This window comes from Myiozetetes cayanensis, unplaced genomic scaffold (assembly GCF_022539395.1).
Source record: "Myiozetetes cayanensis isolate MyiCay16 unplaced genomic scaffold, myiCay2020 scf1, whole genome shotgun sequence".
Lineage (NCBI taxonomy): Eukaryota > Metazoa > Chordata > Aves > Passeriformes > Tyrannidae > Myiozetetes > Myiozetetes cayanensis.
In genome coordinates this window covers 32,210,663-32,225,250 of record NW_026086604.1, presented here as the reverse complement: position 1 = coordinate 32,225,250, position 14,588 = coordinate 32,210,663, and the positions used below count along the sequence as shown (strand labels likewise).

The window sequence follows — 14,588 nt, the reverse complement described above, 5'->3', positions numbered from 1 at the left end:
CACAACACCTGGGAATACATGCCTATTTCAATTCATGTTATGTAATTATTGCAAATGTTATTACTTATTCACAAAAAAATATTAGATACTCTTACAATTCCAGCATGAAGGCTATGTGTTACATAGCAATAGTATGCCATGTCTTCAGTTTAGAAATAGATTTGGATCAAATAAGACTTTTTCCCCCACACAGAAAGCTACAGTTTTCTCATTAGCCAGGCAGGGACATTCTGACTTGCCACACAGATCAACTAATTGTTATCTGGAATCTGTATTTTCATTCCTAATAATTTTCAGTTTTCCATCTACACCCACAGGCTGTCACAACATTAACAGCAGGTGGACGTTCAAAGCATTCCACCCCCTCCCTTCCCATCCCTATTCTCTCCTTCTTCAGCCCACCGTGCAGATGAGGATATATCACCATGCTACTCCCTTCTACAGACAGCCCCTCATCACCAAGCTTTAACTCTAGGTGTAAAGAATACAAAGGAGTAAACCAGCTTTCTATCAGCTCATGATTTTTCAGTTCCTGGTTTTCTTTGCCCAAGGATTAAGGTTTGACAGCAATGTAGTAACACCCAGCAACAAGCCACGCAAAATATTCTCCATATAAACAGCGTCTATTTTCTTCCTCCCTTGACTCCCATTTTGACTCTGGTTTTCACTTCCTAGATCACTGCAATGCTGTATTTTTTCCCCACTTGACCATTTCTTTTCCTGCTCCACACTTCTATATTCTCTTCAAAATGTTAAGAGTCCAGAGCTGAGCCTTAAAAAGAAGATATACAAATGGATCTGATACTCAGTACCGGGTCATAAATAAAAGGCAGACATATCTCAGATGTAAAAGCAAAGGGAAAAACATTGCTTCAGATAGATTCACACTCCTCAAACACTTACTCTGTTCTTGCTTTTAACCTATACGAGGAAGGCAATTTTGAGGAAAATTTTATGTACAAAATAAGAAAGAAAATAAAACCTCATTATAGGGCTTCCTTGATGATGACCCAGCAAGAACTGCAGGGCATTCATACAGCTAGTAAGTGGTTCAGAAGCACTGCATACCAATAATGTTGATAGCATATCTGCTCAAGTTCATCCTCTCAAACAGGGACCTAACAGTAGACCTAAGACATCATTATGGTGATAATAAATAAACTCATTCAGAAATAATTTTTATAATCCCTTTAAGTATTCTCACAATTTTCATGAGAAGAAAATATTTTGAAACACCAACTAAATTCTAAGGGATCTATAAAGGATACTATTCTTACTTTTCTGCAACAATCACTGAAGTTCATTTTAAGGCATTTCTCCACTCCTCAAAAGGGTGGATTACTATGTAACCTTCATTATAAACCAGTCCTAAAGAAGAAGGGCCACACAGTAACAGCATGTGTTTATATCACAATACTCAGTGAATTCTCATTTGAACATGTCGCTTCTTCAGTACATCAGCTATCAGCATTTTTTACATTTCTAGATCAGGCTTATTGGAAAAAGCTGGTTTTGCCACAGATACTTACCCCGTTGTGTAAGGTATATTTATTCCCCCTAAATTAATGCTTTCACATCCAACAATGAAGAGCGTCGAAAAGCACAGCAGAGATACACCACTGCAGATCATAGCCAACTTTGCAGACTCTCTTGCACCAAGTTTAAGCTTTTTTATAATGTAGCCACCTAGGACAATACCAACACCAGCACTTGGGACAATAATCACACCTGCCAGGAAAAAATTCAAACAACATTAAAACAGGACCTACAGAAATGGTATAAAAAATAAATATTGGTTTCATGCTTTAATTAGATGACTGCTCCATTGTCTGATTCTCTGCTAGCAAACTGAGTCAGATTTTTCAAACCTTTGGAGTGTTGTCAAAGAATCTATAAAAGCCTCCTTATGATATTAGCAGCAGCCAAAGCACTATAAGAGAACTATTGTACTTCCAAGCAGAAACATTGCTTTGTATTTATTTTAGAATGGGGAGAAGGACTACATATTGGTCCAGTTTAACTCCTGAAAATTTGAAGAAATCCAGATTTGGACATGAATCTTCCTCTTCTTACTTTCATGATTAATTCCAGTGAAGCACAAGTGCCAACCTCAGGCAGGACCCCAGAAGCCTGCCCACCCTGGCAGGTGCATGTGTGAGTCTGGCTGCAAATTCTGCCTTCTGGATACTTTGAGCAGCACCTTCCCAGCCAACCAGCAACAGGACAAGAGGAAATGGCCTCAAGCTGCACTGGAAAGGTTCAGTTTGGACATCAGGAAGAATTTCTTCACTGAAAGGTGGGTTAAGCATTGGTGGAGTCTCCATCCCTCGTTCAAGATACGATCAGATGTGGCACTTAGTGCTCCAGTTTATTGACATGGTGTTATTCAGCCAACAGTTGGACTTGATGACCTTGGAGGTCTTTTCCAACCTTAATGATTCTGTGATTCTATGATTCCTACATCAGCACTCCAACTCATCTCAGCACAGACATGCAGAGTGTAAACTGATCAAATGCAATTAAAGAAATTAAGATACTAGAATTAGGGTAAATTTAAGACATAAAGACATCTATGAAATTTCTGCTGCTCTACTGCTGCAGTTATAAGGTGGCAGTACACCAACACACCCCTGGGTTGTCCTCACTTGTTGGGTCCTGAGGTCATGTTAAGTCAGCAAATGTCTTGCACTTTTCCTCCCTTAGCTTTTGCTTCTCACTGACATGTGAGAAGGTCTTTAAATTACGGCTTTGCTAATAAAGATGCATTCCACATAAACGTGGAATTTGAACTACTTTTGGCAGCTGCATCTACAGAGAAGTTCAACTTTACAATCCAAATTCTTAGAAATATTGGTCTTTTTAAAGAACCCCATAAGACTATCACTTGCAAAATACCTTTAATATTACTGCAAAGCATACTCATTCTCTGTTAATTTTTCTAAAGGTGAATAAGACATTACATTTATAAAAATGTTGATATTGTGAAAGTAAGAATAAGAGGTAAATTAAATGTATAAGCTGCACAAATTCAAGAAATGAAGTCTGGCACATGATGTTTTTGATGATGATTAATGTCAGGTTTGTTTTAAAACAGAAAGAAATTGAGACTTAATTAAAGAATTGCTGTTTAAGAGACAAAAAAAAATTACCAATAAAACCTTTACACGAAGAGATTCAGGAAGCACATGTACTCAGCCAGCAATGAACATATTAAGCATAGATATATAATGTAAATAACATGTAAATTCTCCTTTCGCTAATCAGACAATTCTTAAACTTGACATGTCTTTTACTATATTAGCCAGTAGCAATCTAATACAAAATCTCTAAGTATCCCTTTCCCTTTTTTCCTACAAAAAATATTTACAAAATTAACAACGGTTGACTTAAATACCACATTTAGGAGTTGGGATTGTGGAAGCAGTGCTCACTTGTTCATGTTGCACATCCAGCCTGAGATATTTCATCTTCTTCTTTTTGTTCATTATAATAGTCTTTATCAAGTGATTTATAACAGGGAAAACAACAGACGTTAATAACTTCACACCCTGGACAGGGTGACACCAGTTTTACCTCTTTTAATGTACTGGCTGTTGAATATTCTTTCTGGCAAGAATGTTTCCAGTTTATCCTGAGAATGAAGCAAGTTACGGAGTAGCAATCCTATTAAGACTCACAATGTGAGTGTGTAGCTATTGGAAGCTTCAGAGAGCACCACCATCCCATCAATTGATGTTTCCTCCTTATATACATAACACAAGGATTTCATGCCCTGAAGAAAATCTCACCCTAGAAAGCTCTCAAACAGAAAGCACCACATGGTGTGTCTCTGACTTCTCCCCTCTACACTCCAGAATGATTCCTTGCATTTCTTCCAGCCACTGAAGGTGACAAGTGATTCCCATGTGACGTCTGTGTGTCTTCCCTCTTCTGCTACTTTTTATATTTTCCTTGACTGATGCCCCTGGGCAGCTTCACCCCTGTCCCCACAACTCACTCCACTGCATTACTTCTTCTCATGCACAGTATCTGGAAGTATGGAGGAGCAAAGAACTACCCGCCTAACAATCAGAAGCTATTCTATATGGTAAGCACTATGGAGACGTTAAAAAGGTGCTTATAAAGACAAATGTCTTTGATGCAGCCAGAAGAGGAAGAAACTCATCTGCATGACACAGGCCCTGATTCTGCACAACATTTTGGCCTCTTTTCCTAGAGAAGTTGCAATCTCTCCCACTCACAGAGCAGTACAAAGCTTTAAAATTTGTGGTTTGTAGCTCTGTTAAAAGTTGGACATGGCTGTACATTGCTGTGGCAGCAGGGGAAGCACCACACCTGCAAAATAGGGGTCTCCTGAAACGACAGGTTGGAGAGGCTTTGGGGACCTCTCCTGACTCAAACGGATTGTTATGCACTCAGTGACAATAAGTAAATATGGAGAAAACCATCAGCCTGGAGGGGAGAGATAACTGAAGGATAGGACAGATAAACAACTTGTCACTGGGGGGAATAAAAAAAGATAAGGATATTTTAAAGATCAAAGAGGAAGTAAAATTCACAGAAAATAAGAACAGCTTTAAGAGATCTTTTAAGGTACACAAATTGCAGCAATGTCTATGGGTTTTCTAGTTTGTTTTTGTTTTTTCCCCCTTGGAGACCATTAATAGATGAGAAAATGTCTGCCTAGGCTTATGCAAAAAAAACCCAGCTCTTTAACAATATAAATGGGTTCACTTTTTACTAAACACTCATAGCAAGCATCAAAAAAATGTCCTGAACATCTAGCCAAATGCAGAAAGCTGGATCCAATCACCTGTTCCAACAAACACATTTTTGGCTCATTCCTACATTGATTCATTCCATTAGTCAAAGCTAACCCTTGCAAGGTTACACTACGTGGCAAAGCCTTACCAGTGTAGATGCTGGCATTGGAAGCTGGGATGCCAAACTGTGACTCGATGAACTTGGGAATGAAGGTAATAAAAGCTGTGACAATGGCACTCTCAGCTGTGTATGACAAACTCACAAAAAGGAATGTCATGTTGCTTAAGATCCTGACAGCTGCTCTTGGAAGCTCTATAAAATGACAAAAATGACAAACGAATGTTATAAACAATGAGTGAGAAACAAAACCAAACTGAAACAAGACCAATTGATTTTCTTTGAGACAGACTGGCAATAATGGCTTGCTAGCATCTGGCTAGTGGAGCCCCTGGTGGTCCAGTGGTAAAGGCGCCGCGCTATCACCGCGGAGACCCGGGTTCGATTCCCGGTCAGGGCCACTCCCGGGCAGGTGGGGCTCGTTAGCCCTTAAAGGCAACCCACCTACGTCCTAAGGACCTCGCTGCCACCGTCCAAGCTCGCTTGGCCCCGGCAGATGAACCTTAGGATTAAAGGGTGGGCTCAGTTCCGCGCACACTGTGTCTCACCTAAAAAATCCAATGCGCAGGCTGGAAGGTGTAAAGACCTTCCCCGGATCTTCGCTCGCGAAGACTGGCCATTAGCATCTGGCTACTAAGCAGAGAAGGAGAGTGCATACTTGGGATTGCAGCCCTTTGTCTGCTCTTACTCTATCTCACTGCACTGCCCCAGGGCTGCAGTCCCACTTTGCACCAACACAACTGAGGTCTGTTTTAACAAAACCATCTGAAGAAACAGGGCTTACATAGTAACACTATAATGGAAAGAAAAAAAGCAATAAAATGTAGTGATTTTGGAATTATTCTGATGTCTTATTTTGAAATTTTCTATGAGTTAACACATATCACACTGCTGAACTGACAGTACTGTGTTTTGCACTCCACAGGAGGAAAACAGATCATATACTCCCCCCTGAACTCTGCTTCAAGGACCATGCTTGGAAAGCTGGGGTAATAATACTCTCATTTAAAAAGGAACCAAAATATTTTAGTTAAATATTTTTCTACATGATTTAAAACTGTTTACAGTGATGCAGACAAAGCATAATGAAAAAATTACATCAATGATAACAGTGAACCTCAACATACATTACATACAACTTACTATTCTCAGAAGGGATAAAGCAATCAATTAAAAATGAGAGCGCATCATTAACTTAAATTGAAAAAGAATTCATAGATGTTGCAATTATTCTCAAATCAAATATCAAAACCCCACGAAATTCAACACTGCAGTTAAATGAAACACTTACATATTTTTAATTCAGTCCTGTAGTGATGTCTAATTATCATCACAAGATGATGATGATAACTCTATTCAGCACTTAATTTTTTTTGAAATTAATGGTGCAATTTTAAACATTTTTTTTTAACTTGGGGTTTCTACCAAGATCAGATTTTCTGTTCAAGTGTTATATCTAGCCTACTATAGTTTAGGGTTTTTTTCATTTGCTTCTCACCTGGTACAAAAATGGAATGGTGCCTGAATCAAAGCCGATTGAAGTCAAAGACAAGAGCACCCATTAGAAATACAACATGTCGAGCAAGAACAACCAAGTGAGAATTTTATTGATTCTATAAGTTGTCAAGATAAAAATCACTTTCTCCACTGACTCCAGTAGGTTATCTAAAAGTGAACAGAATTTAGACTCTTGTCTTGTCAAAACTTGTCAGGTTGCAAATTAGCACTTAAGTTGTCTGACTGCATTCAGTCTTAGCTTATGCCAGTTGTCAAAATTGATACTGAATTCATTATCAGTACAGGGTTTATAATTTTAATGTAGTCAAATGCTCTCCTGCTTCTTCAATAAAGAAACATATTAAATGTTAAATACAAAATTTGGTGGAAATAACCAATGAATAAAATCTTATTATGAAGCACTCATATATTTGAGTCTTAATGGTTTTGACCACCTACAGGTTTTTTGGTTTGTTTTTTGGTTTGGTTTGGTTTGTTTTTTAAAGAGTGGCACTGTTTGCAGTAGAAGCAACAGGAGCAAGCAGTTATGACCATGCTGATGTTGCTGTGAGAAAGCAGTCAGGAAGGAGAAAGAGGAAGTACCAGGATCAGTCCTGCTGGAAACTGAGTTATTTGATGGCAGCTGCTCACCTGGGCTGAAAACGTGGAAGAAAAATAATAAGGTATCATCACTGAGAGAAATATCATTTTATTAGGATGATGAAAGGTGTGCTCTTTGTAGAAAGTCCCTGGTCAAGATCTGAACTCAAGATTTTGGCTAAATTTTAAAGAGCCTGATCCAAATATCATAATAGCTGGTACAGTTTAGCCCTTCCTGATAGAAATGAGCCTCAGGAAAATGTCTAGTTTAGAATTTTCAATCTAAAGATACTGAAGAATTAATTAGGCAAAGAACTGCAGAGCTAATGAACATTTTGCTCTGGCTTTCATATGTAGAGCTTTCTGTTGACTCCTACTTGCATCTCATCTGAGCACTCAGGCTAAAGGTCATTATTCATTTCAAAACTAATTAGTATTTTGAAATTGGATTTCTACTGATAAACAGATAAAACTTCGTGTCTTGGAATAAGTACAAGTTCTCTTACACCCATGTGAAGGATTCTTCAAATAACAGCTTTGCTGATTACTGTACATTTTGGCATGAAATAAGAGTGTATTTCTTCATACCACACTAATACTTGCCACCTGAAGCAGCTGAGAGCTGAAGCTCTGTGTGATTTCAACTGTTTGGCATACAAGGAAAAGCTGTTATATAGTAAGAAACTTGGAAATAAAAACATATATTCAGAGTTAAGTTTTCCTTGATTTACTCCTATGATCACCATCAAATCCTGTGTGACAGCATCTATACCACACTTCTGAATTTAAAAACCTGTAATAAAAAGGCACTATAAGTAACTGATATCCTTCAACCACACTAATTTTACTAAAAAGCAAGAATGCTAAAAACTTTAAGGATCCTTTGTACTACACAATCAATCTTGCTTTAAAAACATTTCAGTGTCAGATTACTTTTACATGACTAGCCATAGGCCTAGGCTTTGATTTCAAGGCCATTATTAAACCTGTCAGGTTTGATTTTTATGAGGTCTTCAAAAGACATTGCCTGTTTTTCCAAGTGTGCATCAGAAACAAACCTACGAGAACTTGCAGTGTTTCTTCATTCTGTCATTTAAACAAATAAGTTTTTATCAGTTGCATTCCTAAAACTAAAACAATCTTTCAGTATGGCTGCAAACACATTTACACTTTTGTGCCGTAACTCAAATCTTAAACATCCTCATCTTTCTTTTCTTTTTCCAGTAACCTAACATGTAACTAAGACATATAAGTACATAAACTAAATTGAAATCTGCCTTGCTGGACTGGTTTGTTAGTCTACTGCCAATTTTCATACTTTCATGATCTTTGACAATATTTTTTCTGACAATATTTTTTCACTAGTCAGCACTCACTTTCAGTCATGTGCTGGACCACTGCATGATTCATGGTAAGGGAAAAGCATAAGAAAAATCTGCAAATAATACAAGTATTCATAAATACTGTTATAAACAAAATTTTTAAAGCACTCTAAACAGAATTTCAAAAGAAACTCCAATAATTCCGACTTCATCTCCTTTCTCATCATTTAATGTATTTTCTTTTATTCCCTGTTCCTATGCACTTAGCCTAAGGTAATACAATGAATACAATCAGGGGAATAAATCATCCCAGTCTATCGCAGCGCCCTTTTGCAGTCTATCAGTGAAGTCCCTTGTAAGGGTGAGAGAGATGTTAGCTAGAGGATCCCCCTTCTGCTGATGCTCCAAGCCTGGACAGCAGCTTTGAAAGAGGCTGCCTCCACACTGAGGTCTCAGGAACAGCTTCCCCTCTTGTGCAGTAAAAAGCAGAGCCAAGATTTGAGACAGAATTTCCAATTTGTTTATCAGAATGGAAACTAGCAAAGTCACACACAACTACTTCAAATACATCCTGCATGGAGCTAATCAATAAACCCTAGAACAGAATTTTATATGTATGTCATTTAATTATCTACTCATGCACCATATAAACAACTTCATTCTACTCTCAGGACATGCCTTAAGCACCTGGGTAGTGGCTAGACAGATGAACAGCCCATAACATCCTATCAAGTGTACAGGGATTTCAGTACCAGTTTGATATAAGTATTCCTTTTGTTAACTTCATTTAGAAGAGATCCTAAGAGCTCCTAAGAGCTAACACTGCTAATCACTGCAGGGAGCTATGCCAGCCAATCTTTTCTATTTTGAGCTCTTCAAGATGGCCTAAGAAAGGATGAGAGGGGAGCAATTTGCTCAAGGTCAGTGGCACGGCAGGGCCTCCAGCCTGCTGGAGTTCCAGTCTGCTGAACCCTCTGACATTCGCAGTGCTCACCAAGAACCCTCACACACAGACCATTGTCTCTTCCTCTCCTTCCAAGCCCTGCCAACTAATCTTCAGGTAGTGCAGAACCCCCAGTCCAGATCCTCGAGGAAGCACTGTAGTGGGCTTATCCTGCAGCCACAAGTCCCTCAGGAATTTCTTTTATCTTTGCTGTTGTCCTGGCAGTCATTATTATCCTGTGTCTGTCCCTCATAGGGATTGACTGGGAAAAGCATACAACAGTTGGTAGATATGAAAAGGCAGGCAGGAATATTCTACATTTAAGAAAGGGCTGTACATATGGACCAAAAAAAAAAAAAAACCCTAAAGGCTATAAAATACATGTAATTAATTAGATTAATTATTTAATTCAGATTAGATCAGTATATTTTAGGTAATATACACATTTACTTTCTTTACACTGCTCCTTTATTCAATTGCACAGTAAGTTTCATTATAGTGGTAAGTGAAAGGGACTGCAGATACAATTTCCATGGTACAAAACCTTAGGGGTATCTAGGTAATAAATGAGAACAGTAGTTTTGTCTGCTCAGATTCATGTCATATCTGCACATATGGGATTGAATTGTGGTTTCTTCATTACAGATCTCCTCCAGCTCATGTTATCTACACTGCCTCTATTTCTCCCAATAAATTACATCCAATTTTCTTCCTCCTGTGACCTACTAAACGTTTTATTTAATACTTTTGATAACTGACTCAGAAGAATTCTCCAACTCACATTTTCTGCTTGAAACATAAATAAGAAAAGAAAGAGGATTCCAAGCCCTTGCAACTGAAAACATGTGAAAAAGCAGAGACGTATCTGTATTTTTATCTGATCTCAGCTCTACCATGGGGCAAAATAAAGCTCAGGTCACTGAAGTTGGAGGCTACTTGCAGATGGAGACAGTTTAGGTTTATTTCTTCAGCCTATACGGGTAGTCATTGCAGAAAAAAAGACTCTGGCCCTCTCTCATTATGACTTTTTGATACCTTTTCACTCATCTAGAGAGCTAACTAGGAAATTAGGACAAGTTCCAACAAGACAAGAATCACTCTGCCAGGCTTTCCAGGTAAGATGACATCATACTGGAAGAACAAAACAGTTACTTTCCTACCAAAGATGCACGGACTTCACGGATCTGATGTCATTGACCTCTGTCATGGCAGACTATGACATCATTGATATTTATTAGCACAAAACAGAAGATATGACCTACTAAATCATCAGTCTGCAGCTACTGCCTAAGTGGAGTTTCTGCCCATCGTGCTATAAAAAGATGAAGCTCTGAAATTCAATGGGAAGTATAAAATGTTCATTGCATCTCAGAAGCAGCAATGCTAAATGACTTAGATACATATAATACTTTTTTCCTTCCCATAATAAACAAAATTACCTCAACTGAGAAGCTTGAGGCATGATCTCATTCCATAAAGCCCACTTAAACCTGAAAAATAATTAAATGATAGTGCATTCCTGCTGCAGGCCTTCTCTGCTAGGCTAAATGACACCGAATGGGAAAGCTATTATCAGCTTATATAGCAAAATACTTTTCTCTGCATTATCTCCACTCGCTTGGTATCATTCTGACATGTTTCTTTTCACTGTTCCACATGGTGAAGTTTCTCCTCTGAAGAAAATGAAAACTTTTGTATAGCAAGAGCTCCATTAATATAGGATTTTAAGGAAGGTATGGTACACATTTAGGCAGATACCAAAGAAACACATGCTAAAATGAGACATACAGAATTTTTCATTTTTGTTAAAAAAAAAGTATTAGGAAACATTCTCCCAAGTGAGTACTTTTTTTCTCTGTATCTTATGTGCTTGCAGGGACATGACCTAGAAGGTGAAATTATGCACCAAAACAGAGAACTAGCATCAGCAAACTCATCCAGATGTATCTTTAGCAGGCACAACAGCACGGTGAAGCAGTCCCTCTGCTGTGACATTGCCTGCAACAATCAGGAAGGAGGCCAGCCAAGACTGGACTCCCCTTTCTCACTTCCCTAAGTTACTGAGAAAATCTTGACAGGAGTAACCCTAAACTACTTCCACTAATCAGAAGCCAGTAGGCTTGAACACAAACAAAACCCACAACTAGTTTTATGGATTGAGGAGAAAATATTATATATGGGGACTCACAAATACAGAGAACAAAGAGTCTTCAAAGAAGGAAGGAACAGGATTTTCTTGCTTCACCACTTTTTCAACTACTTTGCTAGCAAAGGGAGAGTGTGGTCTGAAAGATCTGGTATTTGAGGTTCACCTTGCTTGCTCTGTCCTTGCTTTCTGCCTTGATTAAAATGCTGGTTTGTCAGCTAATAAAATCACTCCAAGGAACTTCTGGTCTCCTCTTTTTCTTTACTTCCACTGAAATAATAGTAGCTTTAGGTATTCTGAGAGAACCCATGTAAATGCAATGTAGAGCAAATCAGCATGGAGATGTGCAAACACTACTTAGAATTACACTTGTTTTAGTCTAAAACTAGCTGGTTTTGCTAAGTTTTGTCTACTCAACACAGTGATCATAAATGTGTCATTAAAAAGTCTGCCAATCATTATATCCCGGACTGATATCCAACTAAAAAGTAACACTGATGTCCATGTCAACAAACAAACGCTTAGAAGTTCTGAGTTCAAATTATGTCTAATGGTACAAAAGGCATTTCATGATTTCTTCCAGTCCCACTGCATTCCCCAGGCTACCACAAAATGGCACAACCAGCATGTGCATCATGGAATCCCAGGACGACTCACTGACAACACAATGGTCATTCATTTTTGTCCTATACTATTCAATATTATGATACTGTTAAGTCTATATAATCAATTTAAATTGTATGTGCTTCATATTAATTAATTTCTAGCAACACTGTCCTTCTTCCCCTGGAAATTTGCCAATTTCTACTTACTATCTTTTACATTAATGATTTACTTCTTGAATAAAACAAAAAATCTCTATTACTTGTCAATCTTTTGATCTTTTCTTGTTTAAAAATTAGCACAGGTTTTATTTGTCCTAACCTTCCGAAAATAAATAGCCAGCCATATAAAACAGAGAGGAAAAGCATACGAAACAAATAATCTTTCTCAATTAAATTACCCAAATGCATGAATGCAATTGAACTCACATACCAGAATTTTTTTCACTTGTTTCACTTATATTGTAGAAGAGCACATTATTCTATGAAGGACAGCTTACAAAGCCAGTATGACAGCTACAAATTCTAAGATGCACAAATACGTCTGGTAAGAGGGTCCCATAACCATAGGAAATAGCCTACCTGTTTGTTACAGGCACACAAACACATAAAAAATTAAAGAAAATTGATGTCCTGCTGCATTTTGTTCTTTTAGAAGACGACTGTTCAATAAAATCACAACAGTAAAACATATTATTAAATACAGGACGTCAAAACTCTGCCTTCAATTACACTCATACAATCCTAGCATACAAAATTTAAAGCATTTAAAAATTAAGAAAAACTTCACCTTTAACATTCTTTCCAAATCCCATAGAGGCAGGAACTGCACTGTCTGCTTGTATTTTGCTATTTGTCTTCTCTTTCATCACATCATCATCACTTGAAACATCATCAGAATTAATTTTCTTTTTCTTTTTCTTTTTTTTATGTCGAGGAGGGAGCTTTTTCGGAAAGGTAAACATGGGAAATATGACAAGGAGCATTGCAATGGCACAAAGGAGAAATCCACTCCACCTAATGAAGGAGACAGGAATAGAAATAAAAGCCAACACATTACATGAAATTAAAAATCAAAGCGATTATCAGAGGCTGCACTGGCTGGAAGGACACATTTGCAAAATATGAAATATGATAAGAGTAAAGGATTGGAGTGGGGAGAGCCTTCACTGCACTAAACCCCTTAATTAGAAGAAGTCTCTGTTGGCTTGTCTACTGATAAAGGTATTTATCCAGAACCCACCAAATATGAAATAGTGTCAGCTCTAAGTTCCTGCAAATTTTCATTTTTGGTATATATTCAGTACCAAGTGCTGAAAATTAGATACTCACTCTTACTTTGCCTTTCTTGGATAATTCCCAGTAAAACAATACAGTATTCCTCCAGAGAACACGAAAAAAGTTATCCAGGGCATGAGAAGATAAAATGTCCACACAGATACATCAGGGCTAAATCTGTTCTCCTTTCAGTGCCTACCTCTCACTGCCCTGACTGCCCAATTCTCTCCCTTCACAATGACAAGCTCCCAAAGCCTGACTGTAAACAACTGATGTGCTACAACTCAGGTCAGGGTTTATGCCCCAAACTCTGCAGCTCTGTTCTGCAACCATAACCCAAAACAGCCATTCACAAAGAATTTCCTCTTCTCTCCACCTTATAAGAACGGGACATAAAAACAACCCCAAAATGATCCCTTGGCTCCCAAGGAATGACTTGGGACGTACCCACAGGAAGGACAACATATGGATACAGGACAGAGTTCTCCAGGCTGAAGGCATACAGTTATCCTCCTGGCAGCCAAAAAGCATCATGAACTTTGCCACAGAATCACACACGGGCAAAAGGGCCTAACTAGAAAGTTCTCGAGAGGAACTAGAGTCAGCAGCCAGATGGCTGATAGTGGGGTATCAGATAACTTCCCCTCTGAATTCTAGCAATGAAAGACTAAGGGAAACATGGATAAATAACCTCACACAGATGGTTCCACAAAGAAGGACAACCTGAGAATCCCCCCCACAGAGTACCACTCACTGAAAGTGCGGTTTTCACTATAGACTAATCTCATTGTACTGCGTTTACATGGCAAGGTTTTGGTAGCAGGGTGGGGGCTGCAGGGGTGATTCTGTGAGATGACACCATGAGCTGTCCCCATGTTGGACAGAGGGAGCTCCAGAAGCTTCAAAACAGATACACTGCTGCCCAATGCTAAGCCCATCAGCAATGCTGGTGGCACCTCTGTGATAACTTATTTAAGGAAGGGTTAAAAACACTGCACATTAACTGTGTGAGGGGAGTTAGAAAATACTAAAGAAACAGGGGTGCAGGCCCAAGGTGAGAGAAGGAAGGAAGACGGTGCTCCAGGTGCACAGATCCCGCTGCAGGCCCAGGGTAAAGCCACAGTATCCACCTGCAGCCTGTGGAGAACCTGCACAGGAGCAAGCTCCTGGCAGAAACTGTGGCCTGTGGAGAAAAGTCCTCGCAGGAGCAGGTTTTTGGACAGGACATGTGACCCATGGGGGACCCATATTGGAGCATTCTGTTTCTGAAAGACTGCACCGTGTGGAAAGGACCCATTCTGGAGCAGTCAATGACAGAC

At 38.7% G+C, this 14,588-nt stretch overlaps 1 protein-coding gene across 1 annotated transcript in view; it reads right to left on the bottom strand.

The window, feature by feature from the left end:
* Positions 1-14,588, bottom strand: part of SLCO5A1 (solute carrier organic anion transporter family member 5A1) — a 73,588-nt gene that overhangs the window by 23,184 nt on the left and 35,816 nt on the right. The window contains exons 3-5 of the mRNA XM_050318933.1: positions 12,782-13,008; positions 4,912-5,076; positions 1,530-1,728 (exon numbers count right to left, since the gene is read on the bottom strand). Of these exons, the coding sequence (XP_050174890.1) occupies positions 1,530-1,728; positions 4,912-5,076; positions 12,782-13,008 (591 nt within the window). The remainder of the gene's footprint in view (positions 1-1,529; positions 1,729-4,911; positions 5,077-12,781; positions 13,009-14,588) is intronic.